The 21,356-nt window shown below is 39.2% G+C and overlaps 1 protein-coding gene across 6 annotated transcripts in view; it reads right to left on the bottom strand.

Annotated features, from left to right (window-relative positions):
* DNM3 (dynamin 3) overlaps nucleotides 1-21,356 on the bottom strand; it is a 180,888-nt gene that overhangs the window by 45,991 nt on the left and 113,541 nt on the right. For 4 of the 6 annotated variants that reach the window (XM_064454643.1, XM_064454642.1, XM_064454640.1 and 1 more), the window contains exon 16: nucleotides 10,838-10,949. The exons of 1 other annotated variant lie outside the window; for it this stretch is intronic. In XM_064454643.1, coding sequence (XP_064310713.1) covers nucleotides 10,838-10,949 — 112 coding nt within the window. Of the gene's footprint in view, nucleotides 1-10,837; nucleotides 10,950-21,356 lie in introns of those variants that run through there. One more of the 6 variants, XM_064454645.1, reaches the window with a different exon arrangement.

Here is a 21,356-nt window from a genome sequence, read left to right as displayed (position 1 = left end):
GTTAGCCTTAGCTTTAACATTTTAATCAGCTGTGAGCCCTTGACCAGAAACCATTGCTCTAGAAGTAAAGGAGTCCTACAAATGAGGGTAAGAATTTACCTTTGCATAGAATATTGGTTACCTGCATGTACAGATACATACATTGGCCCATATATATATATAGCTCATGTATAATCTCACAGCTCTAGACACAGAAACATTTGAGGCTGTCTGCTGGTGTCATTGTTCATAGGGTCAGGCCATTACCTACACTGAAGCCCTCAGCTGAGGAACAAGAAACTATGCCCATAAAGCTCCTTGGTGCACAGAGCTGGCATGAAAACTTCACATTTCGAGTGTTTGCAGCCACTTCTCAGGTGACAGGTGGTGTGAAAGAGATGTTGAGCTATTGAGGATGCCTGACTGCATGCAGCTGCAAAAGTGGATAACAGGGTGGCCTCTGCCATTTTGTTCACTGCCCTCACAGCAGAGCCAATGACAACCTCGCTCACAGTGCTTCTGAAAATTTCCTATCTGAATCAGCCAGATAACCTTTAATAACTGTAATTTAGAATCATGGTACAGCAGTTGTCAGACCATGGACCTCAGCAACTACAGACTACTACATGGTGTCTGCAGGACACAGCTAGGGACAACTGGCCTGTGACTGGAAGGGCTCCTATTCATTATATGGAGGTTGCTGCTTCCACTGGAAAATGTCTAGGTCTGCAAATCAAGCAGAGTTTTAAACCATCAAACTACAACTGAATGCCAAATTACATTGCATGAACTCCATTAGAAAAAATAGTCTTATCTTCCATGCTCTGGGTTAGTTTCTTTAGCTGATTTCCCTCAATTCCCTTATGTATGCTGCCACCCAGTATAGAAACCCCAACTGTTCAACAGGTCAAGATAATACTGTGCAACAAATGTGACTGGAAAGTTTGAATATCTGCTATTTCAAGGATCTGATATGGGCCTGACACCTTGTGTAACTGAGCTGGTAACTTTGTATCTACCCACCACAGAGCTTATACCTACCTAAATAATTTAACATATGTTATTTGAGTTTGGTAGCACATTCGATGACATGTAATTCTCTCTTTGAATTATGAATAACTTGATTATAAAAGAGGAAAAGCAGAGGTAGAGTTTAAAAGAGAAAGAACTTGAAGGAAACAGAGTAAGACCACTTGTTTCTCAACTGCAGGAACAGGGGTTTTAGGAAGAAGGGTATGAAAGTCACCAAAGAAAAGCACTGAACAAACACCACAAGATGTCCATAGCCAGTTCTTCCTAGCAGGAAATCCCAAATCTCCAAAATCAGCGAACTCAATATATCAAGTGTCATACAATAAAACAAACAATAGAAGGATAGGGAAGATATCACTCAAAGGCCACCATGGATCTGGGAAACAGGTGGGACAGGAGCTGAGGAGTGACCACAGAACAGGGACACATGACATCACGGAGGGAGAGTTACATCAGTGGAGAATGCAGCTCCAGAATGGGGGATTTTACACACAGAATATGGGACTTGAGTCTGACTCAGCATATGGAAAGTGATTATAAACCTATCTTCACAAAAAAAGATAGGTAGGAAAGGTTAAAGAAATCCAGGATGAACTATGTGTCAGACTAGACACTGCACATCCTAGTTTTTGTCCAAAATGGAGTCAGGAAAGACAGCATTCAGTTTCTCCTGATCATCTTGTTTTCCCTTGTAAATGAGAAAAAAGAAGTATCTGGCCATTCACCAGCTGCCCTCCACCCTTATGTCCAATGACTACATTTCCTGTTACACTGTAAACGCTATGGAAGGGTGAGCATGGTGACATATTTGGCAGGAAAAAATCTTTCAAATTTTTATTTACTCCCAGTTATTACTCACAAGTAGGTTTTTGTGCAATTACTGACTTGGAAGACAAGATATTTTAGGATTGTCCCAAAGCCTTGTGATACTTCTGTGGAGTGTGTTTCACCTTCTGTTCAGTCCCCCCTCATGGGTGACCCCGTACAGGTTGGTGCAGCACAGTCCAGAATCACCTTTCCCACTGCCAGCCAACTCTCAGTGCTCATTGACCAGGGCTGGGAAAGCATCTTTAGAGGCTGGCCTGCATCACTGCCTTCCCCAGGGCAAACCCCACTGTATGTCCAGAATAGGGCTGACTCTCACACTCCATGATCCGAAACTTCACAACCAGAAAGTTTTTACCTTTCAGTAGAGCTTCAGTGAAATCCTTCATCAGAGTGGAAGTGGTGCAAAAATTAGCTGTGCCATGGAGAAGGAAGAATTTTAAAATATTTTCAATACGCAGATTCTTTGCCAAAAGCACAGTAAAGAGCCCACCATGAATACATTACAGAAATGTTTGCTCATTTCTAAATTTCCTGGAGTTCGCTTAATCTCAGCAGTCCCATTTAACAGCAGAAATGTAAAACCCTGTGACAGCCACTGAACCCCCGACCCCTGATAGGCAGTTACCAGCTTTGCTGGGACTGGTTTTGAAATCATTCAGTCCGTTAGCCTGCATCTTGTTACAGTCAGTGCAACTGATGCAATACTATGAATCTCTTTTCCCTGTACATTTTTAACTCTCTCGTGCCAGCAATGCTTTTTACTCCTACAAGAATATAAACCAGGGCTGCTCTGTTTCTCGGGGAACATGGTTGCATCTAGTTTTTGTTTGAACTAGTAAATATTTAGGAGAACAAGAAGATAAAAACTATCTGAAACATGTTTACACATCCTTGAAACAGTGAGGTAGCAAGAAAGGGACTGAAACACAGCCTGCTATTTCCTTTCCTCCCTGCATTTTGGACTGCTTTTGACCCAGCATGTGTGCGCATGCACACTCACTTGCTTGGTCTGCTCCTTTACAGCATGACTTCATTGTAAAATTCAATTCGTCTGTTCAAAGTAATGACTTGAACACTGTCTATAAAATTATGGCATTTTTCCACTTGAAAAAATAATTTTAACACGTCTTCATTTAAAAGTTATTTTTAAACCTAGTTGGCCTGAAGCCAGTTTTAGTTATAACTGAAATGGATTCTTTTAAAATTAGAATTCAATGCCTTCCTTTTAGAAAATATACCATTTAAAAAAAAAAAAAGAAAATAAGTAAAACCAGTAAATGCACAGTTTACACTTGAGTTTACGCTGTTTTTACCCTTGGACATATCAACACAGTTTGCTTTTCAACTTACTTCTATGCAACAAACCCAAACGAGTCTTTTCTTTTTCTAGTTTAGGAACTTAATTCAAAAATGGACTTTAGCAATCCCAGAGCAGAACCACTTACTTCCAGTTTGAATCTGGCTGGGGCACTCGCAGAGCATCACCACAGCCAGTAACTGGCTGAGTCAGAGATAATGTCTGGGAGGTAATTGAAGACCCTTCAGAAAGAAACATGGCTGAATTTGAAAAAGAAAGCATCAGAGCCTCATGGCTCTGGGACTATATCTGCATTTACATGTCAATAGCCAAGCATGAAACAGATGAACTGAGAGAGTTGTTGTCATATACCTAGGTAGAATGAGTGTCCTGACTTTACTGAGTTTCCATTTCCCAGGACTGTCTCAAGAGACAGGAGAAAATATGGGCTTCTTAATGAAGTAGCTAATCTGGAATCTGGGTTTAGTAAAACTACACCCCCTCAAAAAAAAAAAAAAAAAGACTTGAATCTAAGCAATTAATATGTCACTGAGAAGTATTTTAAGGAATAACATGCAAACTGACCTGGCAGGGAGAGTATTTTCCTTCTCCTTTCAAAGGGAATTCTGTGTTTCTTGAGAGTAAATTAAAATTAAATTACATTGACTTTGTATTCAGTGAATGTTCACATGTACAGTATTATCCACAATGTGACAACTCCATTAACTGAGATGCAAATATATTATTTATATACTTAGTTTTACATACTTTCTAAAGGGTATCAGCAAGCACAGTAATGCAAAAAAAAATTAGAAGATAACGATTTTGTAGTCACTTTGTCCACAAAGAGAAATTTAATCAAATTTATATTTTCCAAGTTGAATTTTCTCAAGTCTGATCTCAGCATTGAAGTGTTTGATCCTTCAAATTAAGCAGAAATGATTGGCTAACTCAGGTCTTAAGGATGACAAAGGAAAAGGTGAATTCTTCATATTATGAAGTGTCACTTTGGGTTTTGGCAGAGTGGGGGGTGTTGTTTTAATGCTCGAGTGCCTGGGTATTTGGAATAACAATTCCTCAAGGCCACACCATCTATCTAATCTTTCAACCTAACAATGTAAGAAGCATAATGAAAATGGACTTCATAAGAATGTCATAGGGTTTGCTTTTGCTGTTTTCAAATAGCAAGCTCTGGAGGGCTGTTTTGGAGGGATTTTGGTTTTGGTTTTTAAATAAGGCTGATGAAGATGCACAGCTCCTGTGTCTTCAGCACCTGGACTGAAGCTACAATGTTCTGCACAACTTTGCCCAATGCCCTACTCTTCCTACCTCTGTGCAAGGCTGCCGAGTGGAGTCCAGTTCTAATATTAGTAAGATAGGGCTTGCCAATGTGTGCTTGCTGAATGAGGTAGGTCTCCATTACCTCATTCTATAGGACCCTTTAACAGATTTTATCCAACAAAGCTTTTGAAGATATATTTAACCATGTGAGAAATCTCACTTACGTTAATGATTGTGCAACAGTAAAAAGTAAAAATAAAAATGATTAGTAGTCCGCTGATGATTATAAACCCTCTTCACTTCCTTTCCCCCCCTTTTTCTTAGGAACTTGTTACTCCAATGTTTATTTTTAATTTTGTAAATCTAAGAGTGCAAAGCTAAAGGCAGAGGTATAAAAGCGGCCACAATCTGAATGGGTGGGTGGGTACAGGATTTTAAGTATGTACATAGGACATGATCCACAGTATGAATGCCACACCAGGCATCACTAGTAGGAGTGTTACAGCTCTGCTAGCTACCCACTAATCTGTACCAGAACAGTAAGGGATGGTTATGCAGCTTTGCCACATACAGCTTTATAAGAAGCTTTGAGAAACCATCATCATCCTCAATCTGCCATTCCTCTCTTCCACCAACCCCTTCTCAAAAACTCTTGTCACCTCTCAGGTTTCATTTTCCATGCCATTAGCTGCAGAAATCTCAAGATGTTTGTGGGGTTTGAGCCCCTGCAGGCAGCTGCATGTTAACTCTATCTGTCTAATTGGGATAATGTAACCTCCAGAATGCAGCATGAATAACCAGCGTGAAAGAGAAGGGAGTGGGGACAGATGAGGATACAAGAATCCTTACAAGGAACTGGGTCCAAGAGAAAGGATCAGGATGGTTTTCTGGAGATTTCTTTTGGAGTTACCTTCTGGCTGACAGCCCAGACCAGAGGGAAAACATTTCTGAACTTACAGGAAGAATTGCCCTTTGCTCAGAATGAAAGGAGAGCTAATAGCTCCACCAATCCTCACATCTCACAGGTTTCTCCTATACTTGCTTATGGGTATCTTGCCTTATGCTAGCAACCAGCTCTATGTCAGATGCTACTGGTCCTGACCTCCCTGGAATGCCCATAGCTTAGGTCTCTGGAGAAAAGAGCTGGTCCATGCACTTCTAACCTCCACACTCTGTTTCTGCCAGCCAGTGCCCCATCTATCCCCATTTCCCTTGACAGAGTATCTACAGTCTAACCTCTCTGCTCTGGAGATCAGATCAGTGTCTACTGCAGCAGCAAAGCTTTAAGTCAGCATATAAGAAACATTATAAACATTACCTTGACATTTTAGTGTGCACAGTTAACTTTTACATTTCACACCACCTCCTATGCAAAGTCCCTCTCTCCATACCATCAATTCAATACTTCTCTTAACTCCTCCCCACCCAACAATAAGAGCCCATTTTCTCAGCCAGGCCAACAGAAGAGATTTTTGGTCCTTCTGACTGCAGCTACTAGGGAGACAGAAGTGGTCACAACCCAGTTAAAAAATACAAAAATTAAAAGCAGACAAAATTCCCCAACCTTCAGAACATTTAAAACCCACCTGGGTCTTTCTCAAATACCCCAGAAATGCTTCAAGCTCACAATGACATGCTACAGGCAATATTTCAGGGGCTACATTCAACATTTGCTATGAAGCATCTTTTGATGCTCCAGATACATCTTCGTAAGGGTTAATATACCAAAACAGGAAAGGGGGGGGCAGGGAGAGGAGCACAAAAGCTGTATAACTTCTTTCCATGGTATGACAAACTCTCTCTGCTTCATATTCCAAAGTGTGCGATGTGCAATTTCCATTCTTAAGCTCAGTAAAAATCGCATAAAAAACTACTAACCCTGGGAACTGCTTGATTATTAGTTTATCAGATCAGCATCAGCAAAACTGTCTTTTTATGTGCTGCTTACTTTCAAAAAAAAAAAACCTACCATGCATATTTCAGTTCTCCCTCTCCACACCCCACACCCTTCTGCTGCTGTCCAGCTGGAACACATCAAGGGTCTAGAAGCCAAGTCAAATGTTGACCCCACCCTCCTCCATCCATTTTAAGGCACCTTCAAAGCCAGTACACTGATCTAGTTCAGCTTAGCCAACAACGCCAGCAAATCTGTTATTTAAGACTTTAGTGCTGGGTTTTTATAACTGCCCATTAATACAAGCTTTGATGTATGGTCAAAAAATCCAGCTGTAATGAGTTTCATCAGACTGTAGTAACCTTTTCTCAGAAGGTCTTTATTACTATACCTTCATAATCTTTGGTCCCAATACTCTTTTATAGTATCATTCTTACTGAACTGCCTTAAAAAACAACATTCAGCAACACTTAACACATCTCCTTCCCCAAAATTAAAACAGAGTCATTAATAGTTTTCTAGAAGACACTTTTGCACTTACATTTTTAATACAAGTTTGCTGTTACGAGTATGAAAGCTATAGTTGTGTGAAACCAAAAGAGAAACCAATTTTCCAGACAAAACCCTTGAGACAGGATACAAAAGGATTTTTTAAAAGGACTAACTACTTACTCTGTTGTTCCCCTTTGCAGCATGCAGCAAGGAGGAAAGAGGGGAAAAAAAGAAATATTAGATACATTTATTTTACATTAATTCAGTCTAACTCATACAGTCTGGAAACGTCTCAAACCAAATGAGGAACTGACTCGAAGAACATTCATGGAATCCTTTAGTTAGACAGCTTCCAGGGGAGCATAGGACATTTGCAAAGGATTTAAAATGTTCAGCGAAGTTGTAAATTCATGCTGTTTTTCAAAAGTTCCTCTCTACACAAACATTCTGATTCCACTTTTGCTTCCTTCAGTGTAAATCAGGAGCAGCTCCTGGGAAGTCAGTGGACACTAACACAAGGGAGAAGAAAATGAGGCCTGAAATGATCTAGGGATGGGACGGAAGCCAGAGGGATTTTCGTGCGTTGGTAATACTGAACTTCCAGTACGCAAAGCAACCCACTAAACATGTCTGCTTACCCTTGCATGGCAGCCACTCCCTACAACATGCCAATGAATGGAAAGTTTCATGATCCAATGCTTTTTAAAAAGCAAATATTTTACTTTTAGATTAGTAATAAAAATAAGGAGGACATAGCATTAGGGGAGAGGAGAAAAGGAATGGACAGTGCTAGCAAGGTAAAGTGTGCAGAGCAAGTTACGACAAACATCTGTGCTATTTTTATTTTTTTTTTAATTGTGAGTTTTGCCATGAGCTGGCATGAACAGAGTATATTATGCAGTCAGCCAAAATAAACACCATCCTACAGTTGAGAAATACAGTCTGGAAAGGTTAGTCACAAAGTTGTAGTCATTTTTTGAAAAAGGAGGTTTTTGGATGCATCAGTCCAGAAACCCAGCAGCAAAGTCAGCTGGTAAATGGATATCCCGTTTCAAAGTGAATTGGCCACAGTGTGATTTATATCAAGCAAGCTGACTTGCATATGGGTTGGAAAAATAAAAACACTGATTCATTGCTATCTGGGTGGCTGTCAAAGCCCACGTCCTGACAAAAGCTTCCTGGGGGAAGGAGGTGACTTGGCAAACTGCAGAAGAATTCGGGGGCTCATAGAGCAACAGTGAGGGATAACTAAAGATAGTTAACAACAGAGTGAATATATGAACGTGAATGTGCATTCCCGTGTGCAGAGGGCCAGAAAAGGCAGGCAAATTGAAGCAAGGAAATGGAGGAATGGGGTGACATCTGTCCTTCAATTTTTGATACATTAATGACATTTATTTAAACAAGAAGAAAAATTAAAAATCAACAACCTTGGACTAGCTTACAGGATTAAATTAGTAATAGAGGCTTCATATTAGTGGCAGTAAGTACTGAGCCCCATTACCACTGTAATCACACAAATTTAAGTAACACTACTAAAAAAACAACAGAAAAATGAATATTCTTAGTTGAGATATTTGCCCCCGATGAGAATCCAGAACATATCTCTCTAATTCGGTGACAAATTCCTACTTTTCTTGCCACTGCAGAAGGAACCCAGCTAGGGGCAACTGCATTGGGTTTTATATCAGCGTCCTCATACGTGAGCAGCAGAACTGTTAATGAAAGCACATAGCTTAGCTTTCAAATTCCAGGCTGTGCACACTGCTCTGGCAGTTACAGAAAGCAGGCCAGCTTCACCATTGCAATACTCCAGGTTTACGGCACTATTAATCTATTTTTCATTTCTAAGCAGCAATTTTTCTACTGCTGGTGCCAAAGCCTTGGATACTCAAAGTTACCAGCTGTGGCTTGCACATGAAAAAGAGTGAGAAGGTCAGTCTGCGAAGGGGCTAGGGTACCTCTTTGCCTTTTTAACTCTGGGATCGCAAAGCTGTGTGAAGCACTGAAATAAGTGCAAGTTGCTGCCCTTTCCTGGCAGTCTCTCTTACATAAAAACACAGACTCTCAATCTTCGAAGGACAATAAGGGGGGGGGAAGGGGGGAGTGTATCTAAAACTATTTTACATTGTCAGAGGAAGGTATGAAACTGAAGAGTATGCACAGGACTTTAATGAAACACTGCTGATTTTTAAGTTCCACTGGAGCTTCTAAAATACTCTGGGCCTTGGAGCTTTTGCTTTGCAAAATTCAGAACTTCAACAGCAGACCTGCAGTCCACATTTGGACCTCTAGCCCTGTAGGAAAAAAGTGCTTTGCAAGACCAGAGTAGCATCAAGCATCTTTCCTGAACAGCTTGATAGACTACTGGGTGAATTTCAAGCTACAGGGGTTTGCAACAATAATATTTACTCTTTTGTAATGTAAAAATAATTCCAGCTCAAAAGAGAACTGAATTTTGAATCCCTTCTACTTCTGCCTTTCAAGGAAGTCTCTCATCTTGTATCGAAGACTCCTTTGACACACCAACTTTAAACAAAACCAAGAATTCTTTATAAACATATTTTGAATACAAAATATTTTTAGGTGGAAGGGAGAGACAGGAAGACAGAACAGAAGTTTAGAAATCCAACTAGTCTGTCTTGTTTAAAGATAAAGTAACAGATATATGAATATGATAAACATGTCACAGAATACAAGAGTAAACCAGAGGCAGCAACAGGCTTTTTTTGACATCATTATTAAAACCTGAGCAAGAGGAAAAAAAAAACCAACAACAGTATTTTGTTTGTAGTAATTAATTAGGTAACTTCTCGTAACTAATCCTTGGAAAATGACTTCTGATGGTCTTCAGTAAGAACCGATCTACTGGGAGAGATAACGTACTGAAAAGTCAGTTTGTATTTGAACAATTCTTAAAAACTCATCATCACTGTTTATTCCTATAATAAATGGAGAATCCAGCAGTTCAAGGATTCTCTGATCTATCTTCTGATGGTAGCCTTGAAACTTGGTATGAAGAGAGGAAGCTGAGAGTTATTTGCATAAATAGCAGCCGGAGAAGATGCAAACAGAATTATACTGGAAGCCATTGAGGTATCACAAGGATAAGGGAAATACGAGGAAGAAAAAGATTAAGAGATAGAAGGCAGCACAAGACCCTGGGCTCAAGGCATCTGGCCTTCCCATAGAAAACAATCAGGAAGACAACAAATTCCATTAAAATCAAAGCATCATTTCTCAGAACAGATCTTCTGCTGGAGGAATCTAGTGGACCAGCAGACTTACTGAAGAAAGGGGAACCATGCATTAGAGAGACTTTCAAAGCTCAAATTACAGGTATTTTTGCTAGTCAGCCTTCTCTCTGGATACATCTCCACAAACCTTCACTTGATATTAAATATCAAAATAACTAAGTCCATAAAATATGAAATGGTAGTTGGGCATATTCCGTTTCCTGACTTTCCGTCTTTTCTGTTAAATTAATAGAGGCTTTTTTACTGTATCTGGTTCGATTTGCTCCACAGGATGATTGGCTGAGTAAAACTGCCTTTGGAAAGGTTTAGCATGTGTTTCATACACAAAAAACATGCAATGAATCAGTAAAATAAATATACATGATTGCCTGGAATGCTTCTGTCAGTTCTGTAATACAGAGCTTGAGGGAATAAACTCTTCAAAGCACATCTTTACCTTAGAAGACATTAATAGAAACAACGAAGCTCAGGAAACCCCAAATTGCTCAACGCTTTTCCTACACAGATCCAATGAATAACATTTTGGAAGATCCAGTATGCGGCTGGTTGGGGTTTTTTTGTTTGTTTGTTTCTTTGTTTTAATATTGAGGTTTGACGCACAAATTGATCTTAAAATATTTCATTATGAATATTTGAAAATTACCAAAGAATAATACAATGAAAAGGCTACCATTTCTTGAGGTATCTGCAGATACTGTGTTTTCCCAGATGATATGATTGTTTTTTCTAACTCAAACACAGCAGCTACTGGAAAACTAAGCGAGCTGTTTAACTTACTGAGGATTTATCAGGATAGACACCGGCTCGCAGCAGAGATGCCTTCCAGCTATCCACCTCCTCTTGGGAGTCACAGGCTAGCTCAAGGAAACGGTAATCCTTGTAAACATTCCTAGAACAAAGAGCACCACATTGTAAAAACTACTATTTTACTACTCTGTATCATACACACAGCATTTTAAATTAAAAATCCTTCGGGATCAGAAATTACTTGGTAATTGTTTTGGACAACAGAGTTTATGGGACAGGTGCTTGTTTAATAATTACATGGAGTACTTAAAAATATCTTAGAAGGCTACAGTGCAGCTCTGGAAATAATAATAATCTGAAAGCACCGTAAAACTACTTAAAGATCAATTTTCCAGCTTTTGCCAAAACGGAGCACTTTTAGGAAAAAAGGCTGTTGCGGTGCAGAAGACAAACACATAAGACATGCCAACAAAGCTGCATGTCTCGTGACTGCTGCTGTAACCAATAAATATCAAAATAATTAACGATGCAACTTTTTCCCTTGTTAAGTCCTTTCAGTGCATTACATACCCTTTTTAGGTTTTAGACGGCAGTAAAAGGGGAAGGAAAGCAACGATAATCAGATATTTTAAACAAACAAAACAAACCTCTGATGTCCGCCATTATAGTAAGAAAACTGGGACACGTTTAAGTAACACCTCTTGCAAGTAATTAATATAATTAGATAAACATAGGGAATCACTTAATGGAAGAAAAGAGAAAGGAGGAAAAATACATAATATATAGGAAGGTGGTACTTGCAAATTCTCCAATAAACAGAACAGATTTTCCCCTTACGGTTTAGCCATTAGTTTCCAAATTCAAATTCTATATACAGACCAGATCATTGTAAATTTGTCAGCCAACGGTCTTTTTACGAAAGGCCACAAGCTTAGCTGACAAAGGTGTAGGAAACCACATCTTGCTAAATTTTAACAGTTGCACAAGGATCAATCTTCCACCACAGCCAGACAGTTTTCTTTCCTTAGCAAGCTATGGAGAAGGGGGAGTGGGGATGCAGAGGGGGGTTGGTGGAGATTACTTCACTTTCAAAGACAGCAGTGACAAGGGGTCCTTTGGTTTCATTGTGCAACTACAGAGGTCATTTCTGCCACATATTTTGAGGGGGAAAAAAATGGAATATGCTATAGAACCAGGAAATAAAGCTATTAGTATCACTGCCTAGACAAATTTCTTTAGCATTCAGGGACTGGTGGGATTTCACTGTCACACTGCCAGAACACAAACAACTTGATGTAATTCCCACTCACAGAAGTGCTTCTCCCTTACCAACAATGTTACCAGACAGTTCCTAGCCTTGCTTTTGAGGGGTAGTCTCAGGAAACAGATAAAAAACAGGTAGAAAAATTATAATTGAACAGTAAGTGTTCATGCCTCAGCATGAAGCAGCCATGACACTTAATCATTAAATTATCAGCCATGAAACCCCAGTATGGCAACCAGAGTATACCCACCTCTGAATAGAGGGAAATCAGGTATTTTTAGAAGGCTTATAGGTTGCATTCAAAACTGCAAAAAATAAAGGACATACTGAGATTTCTTTATGTCAGTGACATAATTCTCACCAGTTTTAATGGCTACATCTCAGCAGCTAGGAAGGCGTGCTCAGCATTAGGCACACACTCCTCCTTGCAAGCATCCAGATCAGAGGTGCCACTGGACCATGCTTCAGTGCCACTCAGGGCAGCACACCTGTGCTTCCTTCCCCGAGAAACCAGCCCGCAAAGGGACAAAGAGGCGCTAAAGAGTCGGGTTCCTTAGTTTAGGCGAAGCCATAGACAGTATGAACGACAAAGTTCTATGGATTTTTTTATTGATTAGAAATTTAAAATTAAACCTTTTTCTTCCCTGACTCCAAATGTACTACATCCTGCCTGAAGGCAAACAATAGCCTGGACAACCTCCTCAAATGCCGATACCTTGAACTGATGACAAAACACTTGAATTTTATTCAATTTCCAATATTGTGGAACTCCAAGTCAACATTTACTGAACCAAACAAAGTACTTAATAAAAATAAAAAAGAAGCAAAATAAAATCACCAGAGAAGAAAATGCTGTAATTTATTGTTAGGAAAAACTTTTACCAAGATATGTTTTTTGGCTAAGTACACTAAGCAGCTATAACTTTGAAGAACTAGGAAGCTGAAATTGTAAAAGGGTACTCTCAGAAAAGATGACTAAAAATAACAATAGAGCAAATAAAGGCTGTAAAACACAGCGATAGGGCAGTTCCAAAAATACTTATCTGCAAGAGCAAAACAACATGACACCAGCTTGTGAAAACATTTTTTCAGGACTGTCGCATTATATATTAAACTTTTTGGCATTTTGTGACTTGCTACATCAAGCATAACTGTAGAAGGGATTTTAGGCAACCGCTTTGAACAGATGGGAGCTGGAAGTCCTGCATTCCTGTCTCCGTATCAAGACTTTTCCTAGGCCTAGGGATACCTTACGGCCAGGTGACTCATGTCTCCAGGTCTCTGAGGCTCCTCTCCATGTAGTATCTCCACCATTTTAGTGTAGCTAATCTTTCACCACCACCACCACAAATGAACACAGGTTTCAGCTTCACAGCATAAATGAGGAACTGAAGGACATACAAACTGAGCCAGTACTCATAGGAAGCTTAGAGTAGAGTAGGTAAATGGATGCTTGCGTCTCAAATCCGCTTCCTTGCTACTAGACTTCTCTTGCCTTTCTTTCTTCCAGAAAGGCTGACAGACACAGGAACTTTTCAAAGGAAAAAAAGCATAAAAGTAACTTCTGAAAAGAGTGTGTCCTTCTTCTGTTACTAGTGGAATCTTACAAAAACACATTAACATGTTTTACTCATTAGGAATCCACTGGCGTCTCATGGAAAGCTCTAAAAACATTCATGAAAACAATTCAGATTTTCCGTTTTGTTCTCTTCCACTTTTTAAAATTGCTGAAGATATCAGCACAGTAACAGTTACTACTCAATCCTCACCTACTCACTCCATATGGAATAAAGTGAGGTCATGTTCTTATTGTCACCTCTATTGCAGCTAAATGGGATGTTATACATCAAAGAGAAGGATACCAAGAAGCAAAGATGATGTACTCTGAATAGTACAAATCTTGTTGATATTCAGACATCTTTAAATCTAAGGGACCGTAGAAACAAAACAGATACAATAAAGGGGAACATGCCTAAAAGTACAATTTGTGTGCAAGATTTCCCTTGAATATTTAACATTTTTCCAACGTGAACACACAAACAGGGAAGCTGTGAGCAAATACCATATCTGCCTATGCTGGTTCCTTCTGTAGAGGCTCATCATTGTAATTTAATATCCTGTAAAGAACATGAAAATATAGCGACATTACTGGAAATTAACATAAAACTACTTTTTTTCCCCCAGAGTGAAAACCACAAAAGATTACCATTTGTTATCTGCAGGTTTTATTTTTCTTTAAATAAACAAACCAACCTTAAGAACAGCATTCCAGAAAAAACAATGATTGTTTATGAAGATGGCCAGACAATTGCACTAAAAGTGTCGTTTCTGATTCCAGAATGGTTCCACACTCAGGACATATCTTTCCTAGACCAGACCCATTACTTGAGAGGCCAACAGACATTCAGCTGTAACCCTTAACTCTGCTTACACAAGTTATTCACTTTACTACTATCTTTGTTCCCAGCATACTGCCTTCCTTTCCCCATATATTTCAGGGTCCAAAGTGAACTTTCTAATGCACAAATTGCCTTTGCATTGTTCACGGGTGTTTCTTTAACCCCTCCCATCACAGAAGAATCCTAACATGAAAATGCAGGAACAGAGTAAGGTATTTGAAAGCATACAAGAGGAAACAGAAAAATGCCAAATAAGTCTGAAGACTGAGCCCAGCTGCAAGTTACTGAGATTCCTGCCCCACTAGTCCTGAAGCTTGGGCTGTCAATATTGTATAGGGAAGGTTTGATTACCTATAAACCAGCAGAACTATACAATTCAGGACTGACAGGTGAATAACACACAACTGAAAATTACAAAGAAAGACCTTCTAGTTGCTTGCTACAGTGCAGGCAATACCAGCAGGTTTCCCTCTACAGCAGTTGCACATAAAAACTGCTCACCATCTGAGGAAACTCAAAACTCAACTGTTAGACAACAAACCTGGAAAGACTTTATGGGCAACCACTGTAGACACATTACAAACCCAGTTAATATGCATGCATATATATTAGTGCATATCCACATATTAATCATAAGCATATACAGCTTTTAGACCAAGTTGGATCTGGAACGTTTCCATTGACAAAGATGCACTGTATGCCCATGTGATTTTTAAAATATATATAGAGAAAATACAAACCAAGATTAAATGAAGATTTATTTATTCTTGCCATTATGGGACGAGACAGAACAGCAATTACAGAGCAAGAATATTAGTGAAATTTTTAGAATTGTGCCTATTAGCCACTTCAGTCCTGCAAAGAACACAAAACCATAGTTAATTTAAGCAGTTGCACTGCAATGAGCGAAGCTACTCACAGCTTACAAAGATTTCAAACAACTGTGCTTGTCATCTCAAACGTTTGGGGTTTTTTTTTTTGTAAACTTCTGGTCTTTTTAATAGGATGCAAGCAGAATTAAAATGAACATTAAAAACCTTTAACCAAATGCAAATCAGCCCAAATTTATTGCATGAAAAACACAAAAAGTTCAATTCTTAGATATTTCTTATTTGATTGATAATTAAATCATACAGAATATGGGTTTTATAAATAGTCACCTACAATGAAAAAGGGAGAAAATAACAGAATCCAGATACTCTAAATACACATGCACTATTGGGAAAGAATCTTGGATGAAACTCCACTGTATGTTCTCTACTTAGTCAACCTGCAACTCCACTGTATACACACTGCTTATTCAACCTTAGCCTAAGTCCACCATTTCAGACTCCTGTAATTCCGCAATGGCTGATTTGAATATATGCACTACTTTTCATATATGAAAACTCTATTAGAAGCTCCATAAATCATATATTATAAAGAAACAAAAATGATCATCTGCTCTGAGTTAACAGAAACGACTAACATTTTCTATCAAGGCGTGCCATTTCAGATCAGTCCAATGTAATTAAAATTAATTACACATGTCTGAAGACTTTTTTTCTCAGTATCCAGAAAAGCCAAAGAGACAAACTCTTAGGCAATGTAATGAAATAATAACACTTAAGGATTTTACCACCTAACTCATAGAGGTGGTCTCCCATAAGTATAGGGATCTTTTAAAGTTCATATGCACACACAAACACAAAATTTTAAGGTGAAAATGAATAGAAGATGTGCTGATCAGTACACAGCCAAGCCTGGACAATTAAGTATCTAAAGTTCTATATGTAATCCAGAACAGAAATGCAGCCAAAACTAACATCACATAGGCCAAAATAGGCAGTAGTAACAGCAACTGGCACTAAAATATTCCAGAACTCCCTGTTGAAGAAGGTTTGATCCTTTTTGTGGTGAGGGGTGGAAGCATGTTTTGGAATCTACCTTGGGACCACACAGATGCAAAACCTGCTCACAGCTGTCAGATCCCCGTCACGCTCAGAGGGAGCAAGTCTCCTGCTCCAGTCCTGTGCTTCTCTGGATGGGGCAGGGGGACCCAGGCCTTGCTGGGTCACAGTGAGCACGCAAGGTGAAGCTGTCCTGCAGGCTTAGTCAATTTTACCAGCCATGACCTGGCCCATGCTTACAACACCCATGTCTCTGGTAGGTGTCACTAACATTTCAGATTCCACACAATCACTTAGGGACTCTTTCTGAAGTAGTGTAACTACCATATTTAAGGTATGGGTTTGGCACTGATGTTTCTTTCCCCAAGAACCCCTTTTTGCTCTGTAATACCAGTATACCTGTATCACCTATCCACCATACTGTGTTTTATTTATCATACAAATAATTCCTGTCAATAATGACAAAAAGGAAATATTCCATAAGAAACCAACTTTTTTTTTAATGGAATGTACTTGGGGGATAAAGGCTAGTTATTCCTTGGGTTTGTATATTTTTCCTATTCTTGAATATTATACTCACCAGCATCTTAGAAGTTTGTTTACAAACATTAGCAATTTTTTTCTGGATTAAATTTGTGGAGTTTTTTAATTAAATAGATTCTCATTCTTCCATTTCTAACAGAGAAGGCTCTGAACAGCTTACAGTCCAGCTCTTCCTGGGGCTTAGCTGAGAAATTCAAAAACAGTAACTAAACATACATCTCATCTTAGGCTTTCTCCTTCAGCCTGGCTTCCATCCAACACCTCCTCTGACCCGGTCTCCTTTCACTAGTTCCCTTTATTTTGGCTCTTGCCCAATTTCCCTTATATACGGATAGCAGTTAACCAGTTGCTGTCCATAAGAAGAAATTCAGTACTTAAGCTCTAGTATATCTGGAGTCCCAGAAGACTTGTGCTCAATCCCCCTCTAGAGCAACACTCAGCCAACAACATGCACCCAAAATAAATACTGTCATACTTTTCACTGAGTATACACAGCACACTTTCCTGGGTCCTACTAGACAGCACAGTTTCTTGTGCAATGATTCCTGACAGGCAGAGTGTACACAGGAGCTGGTAGCTAAAATCTATCATCTGGCAGTTCTATTTCCAGTCCTATTGTGTGCCCTCAAAACTTCCTTTTGATCACTCTCCTCTTGACATTCATCTGTTTGTCAGATTAAGGATCTGTTTCTACCATGAGCCTGCCCCAGTCAGCTCTCACGCAGGAACGATAGGTTCTGCCACACTGCTTCATGACTATTGAGGAGCATTTAGCTCTCAAGAACCTATTCTTGTGAAGGCAAACAGGAACATTTCTGTGCTTTGAATTTGTTCCTCACATACCCCATCATACAAAAACATAGAGTTGAGAAAAGCAACACTATTACTTGTTTTCAGCTGGATCCTGGTTGGGCAGGAACGTAAAAGACAGGGAGACTTGGTGGGATCTTGCTCTGCAAGGGGGGGACAATTTCACATGCTGGTTCTGCTGCTTTTGCTCCAGTGAGTCAGAAGAGAAACAGAGCTTCCTGCATAAGAAAGACTGCTGATAAGGGACTCTCCACCAGGTAACTCTTCCTCATTGTACAGTTGCTATTCCCAGTATTGGTAGAAAAGACCTGTAAATTCACCAACTCAGCATACTACCATTTTATAACCCCAAAAATCTTTCCTAGTAGAATCTCTTCTCTCACAAGAGAGGAAGAATTCATCCTCCAAACCTGCAGAAGAGGTGGAAAGGAAACTTTTTCTCTGCTTGTAGCAAAACAAGAGTTTTTAAGTGTCACTCCTCCTTTACTTACAAAAGTAGTAATTAGATGGAGTTGTAGTAATACAGTAATACAGTTTAGTCAAAGGGCACTCACTCTAATATACATTGCTTTAATATCTAGTACTGCTAAGGTAAGACACCTAGAGGAGTACATCTCCAAAGGTGTTCCATGGTGTCTATAACTTAAACAGATGGGCCCACTCAAAAACTTGAAATAAATGATTTAGTTTGCTGAAAAGCAAAACTCACCCCCCCTCCAATTCTCTAAGCAATGCTATATCTATTTCACACCAAAAGTTTTCTTTTTTTTCTTTTGCCCTTTTTTTAAACTTTAACTAGAAAGTAACAAGAAAAGAATTTAATTATTTCACAATGCAGCCTTTTCATAAACAATTATGTTCATTTCATGAGAATTTATCTTCACTGTGAAATCAATTGTCACAGTCTCCATTTACTATACATTACCAAGTCACATTTGATTCCTGTCAGAGAACTGTTGACTTCTGCAGTAAATCAAAATGACAGATACTGTTAGTTTCCTTCTGCATCTATCCCCAAGCCTCAGCTAACTCAAGATGGTTTTTCCTTCTATGCAGTGAAATAAGGATTTTCCTGGTAACTGTATTTCAGAACTGGAAAGGTTTTCATAAATGGAAAAAATGCAGTGCATAATCCAGGAAACTATTGAAATGTACAGTATCAGAAACATATGGCTGTAGCAAATACCTATGCAGTGAGGGGCTGGGAATGAAAGAGAGAACAAGATTATTAAAATTTTTCTCCTAAAGGGATTTTGCTTGAAAATTAAGATACTTTAATTGAACATTAAGAACGTTTGCACAGTTGATTAAAAAAATGCTGCAGATCATGGGGGTGGAGGGGAAGGGGCGGGAAAGAGATACAGAATAATCTCCATGCTATCATGGAAGCTGGAACAGATGATTTTGCCTTTGTTCTTTAATGATCTACATCTTAAATAGCAAAATGGTTCCATAACCGGGACCCTCAGTGGACAAACTCAGAAAGAGAAAGCTGATTTCTTTCTCAGTTGCTAAGGTTTTTTCTAATAAAAAAAACCACAAACCCCACCCCCTGCCCCTCCCCTCCCCCAAAACCCAACCAGAAACTAAGTTAACTTTTACAGGAATTTTGAAAAGCAAGCCATATTCATGTTCACACACATGCATTCAGAAACCAGAAATCAATGGATTAGCATAAAGTAAAACAACAAAACTCCTTATTTCAACAGATCTTTACCGATTCCCTATTTCAGTTTCCCTAGTAACATGGGACAGGGGACACAGGCCCCAGTTGAGGGCCAGATCACTTTACTCAAGCCTCAATATCTCTGCTTCTGCTGACACAATCTATGAATTTAGGAGACAGTGGAAACTTGTTTTGACCAATTTGTGCCAGACGGCAAATTTTTAGAAATATCAAAAATCAGCTGTTTTATAATAACAGAGGAATTGCTGTTGTAGTTTCAATAAATATTACTTCAAGAACAAGTTCTGCCTCCTTTTAAGCTGGAAGACTGGCTTCATAAACAGCCTCTCCCAAAGCAAAGCTATTTTGTCATCTTATCGCTGTGCTGTCATGTCTTAACATGCCCGTATAGATATAGGGATGTTTTTAGAGCAGCCTTGCAGATGCTGGAGGGTCTACTCACAGCCCAAATGGGCAGGGTTATTACAGACATGGCAAACATTTTAGACATCCGATTCTGAAACCCTTGCTGTTCAGGGTGTATGAAGATTCAGTGAAAATGTGAATGTGCAGCTATATAACACCCAAATAAATCCCAAACTTGCCAATGGAAATGCATGCTTCCCTTCGAATTTCACAGCAGCTCAGCGATTAATATTTAGGATTATGAAAATACTCAAAGCCATTAGCCAAAACAAAGGAGAAACAATGAGCTAAAATTAACAGATTTCTCATGGAAGGAACTTAATATGTACAGCTGATACCAAGTTATCTTTCTTGACTGATGTACATACAATGTTGGGACAATTCACACATATCTGATCTGTAGCAGAATAATCAGAATTAATTAATTTCCAGCATCTGAAGGTCATTGATATTTTTAAAAAACATGGAAAGTTTTTAATTTCTGTACTCCATTTCTGTACTCCAGAAATGCAAGTGGTCAAGTGTTTGAAATCTTATTCCCAGCAAGTATTTGTGCAACATACTTTCAAAGGGCATCTCCTGGCAGACAATGTCCACATGTAGGCTAGCTGAGATGTCAGCAGATGTAGGCAAAGCCTTCATGGGGTAGTTCGGAGTGAGACTCACATTGCGTCCTCATGTTTCTGGGGCCAGCAGAAACTTGACAGCCCAGAAATCCTGGGCTTTGCTTCTGCTTTGCAGGAGGGAGGGGCATTCCTTGCTTCTGAAAGGACTATTTCTGGCCAGTTCAGGAGCAACAACAGCTGGCTCTGCAGGGAGCCACATCCAGCCTTCATCATCTTGAACAATATCTGAATGTATTGCCAAGCTTTGGCGGTGGAAGAGGGGAGTGGGTGTGAAGGGACTTAGCAGAAGAGAAGAGGAAAACATAGGCATCTATCCATGCTACCACTACTATTAATTTTACTTATTTTCCTGAAAAAGAGCTTAGAGAAATTATCTCTATCACCTTATCTATCACCTTATCTGCTGAAATGCAATTCCACTGAGACTTGCATTTGCAGCTGTCTCCAGTAAAAAAAATAAATTTTATTTACAGGTCACTTGTATGTCTTTAAGTGTTGTCATGTCCCCTTGACTTATTTGTGCATAGTAATCTGAATTGGCTGTGCATCAGGAGTAGGCTTCTAAAGAGTATCCACATCACTTAAATCAGACGCTGGAGTGTGAAAGAAAAAGAATGAGGCAAACACTACAAAGCAAAGATTCTAATTAATTAGGTAAGCAAAGGAATTTCATTTTTCTCCATTCAAGCAGTATTTAAACCCAAACAAACAATAGAATGACTCCCAAGATTACAGACAGGCAAGATTTTCCACTGGAGAAAGTGAAAAGCAGTGACGCTGTTGTGATTTACACCAGTTTAATCTGGTCACAAGGTACAGAAGTCATGAATGTTTTGGTAAGCCTAGGTGATTGCCAAACAAAACAAAAATAGGATCAGGAGATGATTATTCAGCCATACAGAAGAACTAGATGACTAATCATGGAG

The sequence above is a fragment of the Phalacrocorax carbo genome, chromosome 6, assembly GCF_963921805.1.
Source record: "Phalacrocorax carbo chromosome 6, bPhaCar2.1, whole genome shotgun sequence".
Classification (NCBI taxonomy): Eukaryota; Metazoa; Chordata; class Aves; order Suliformes; family Phalacrocoracidae; genus Phalacrocorax; species Phalacrocorax carbo.
This window is presented reverse-complemented; position numbering and strand designations above follow the sequence as displayed.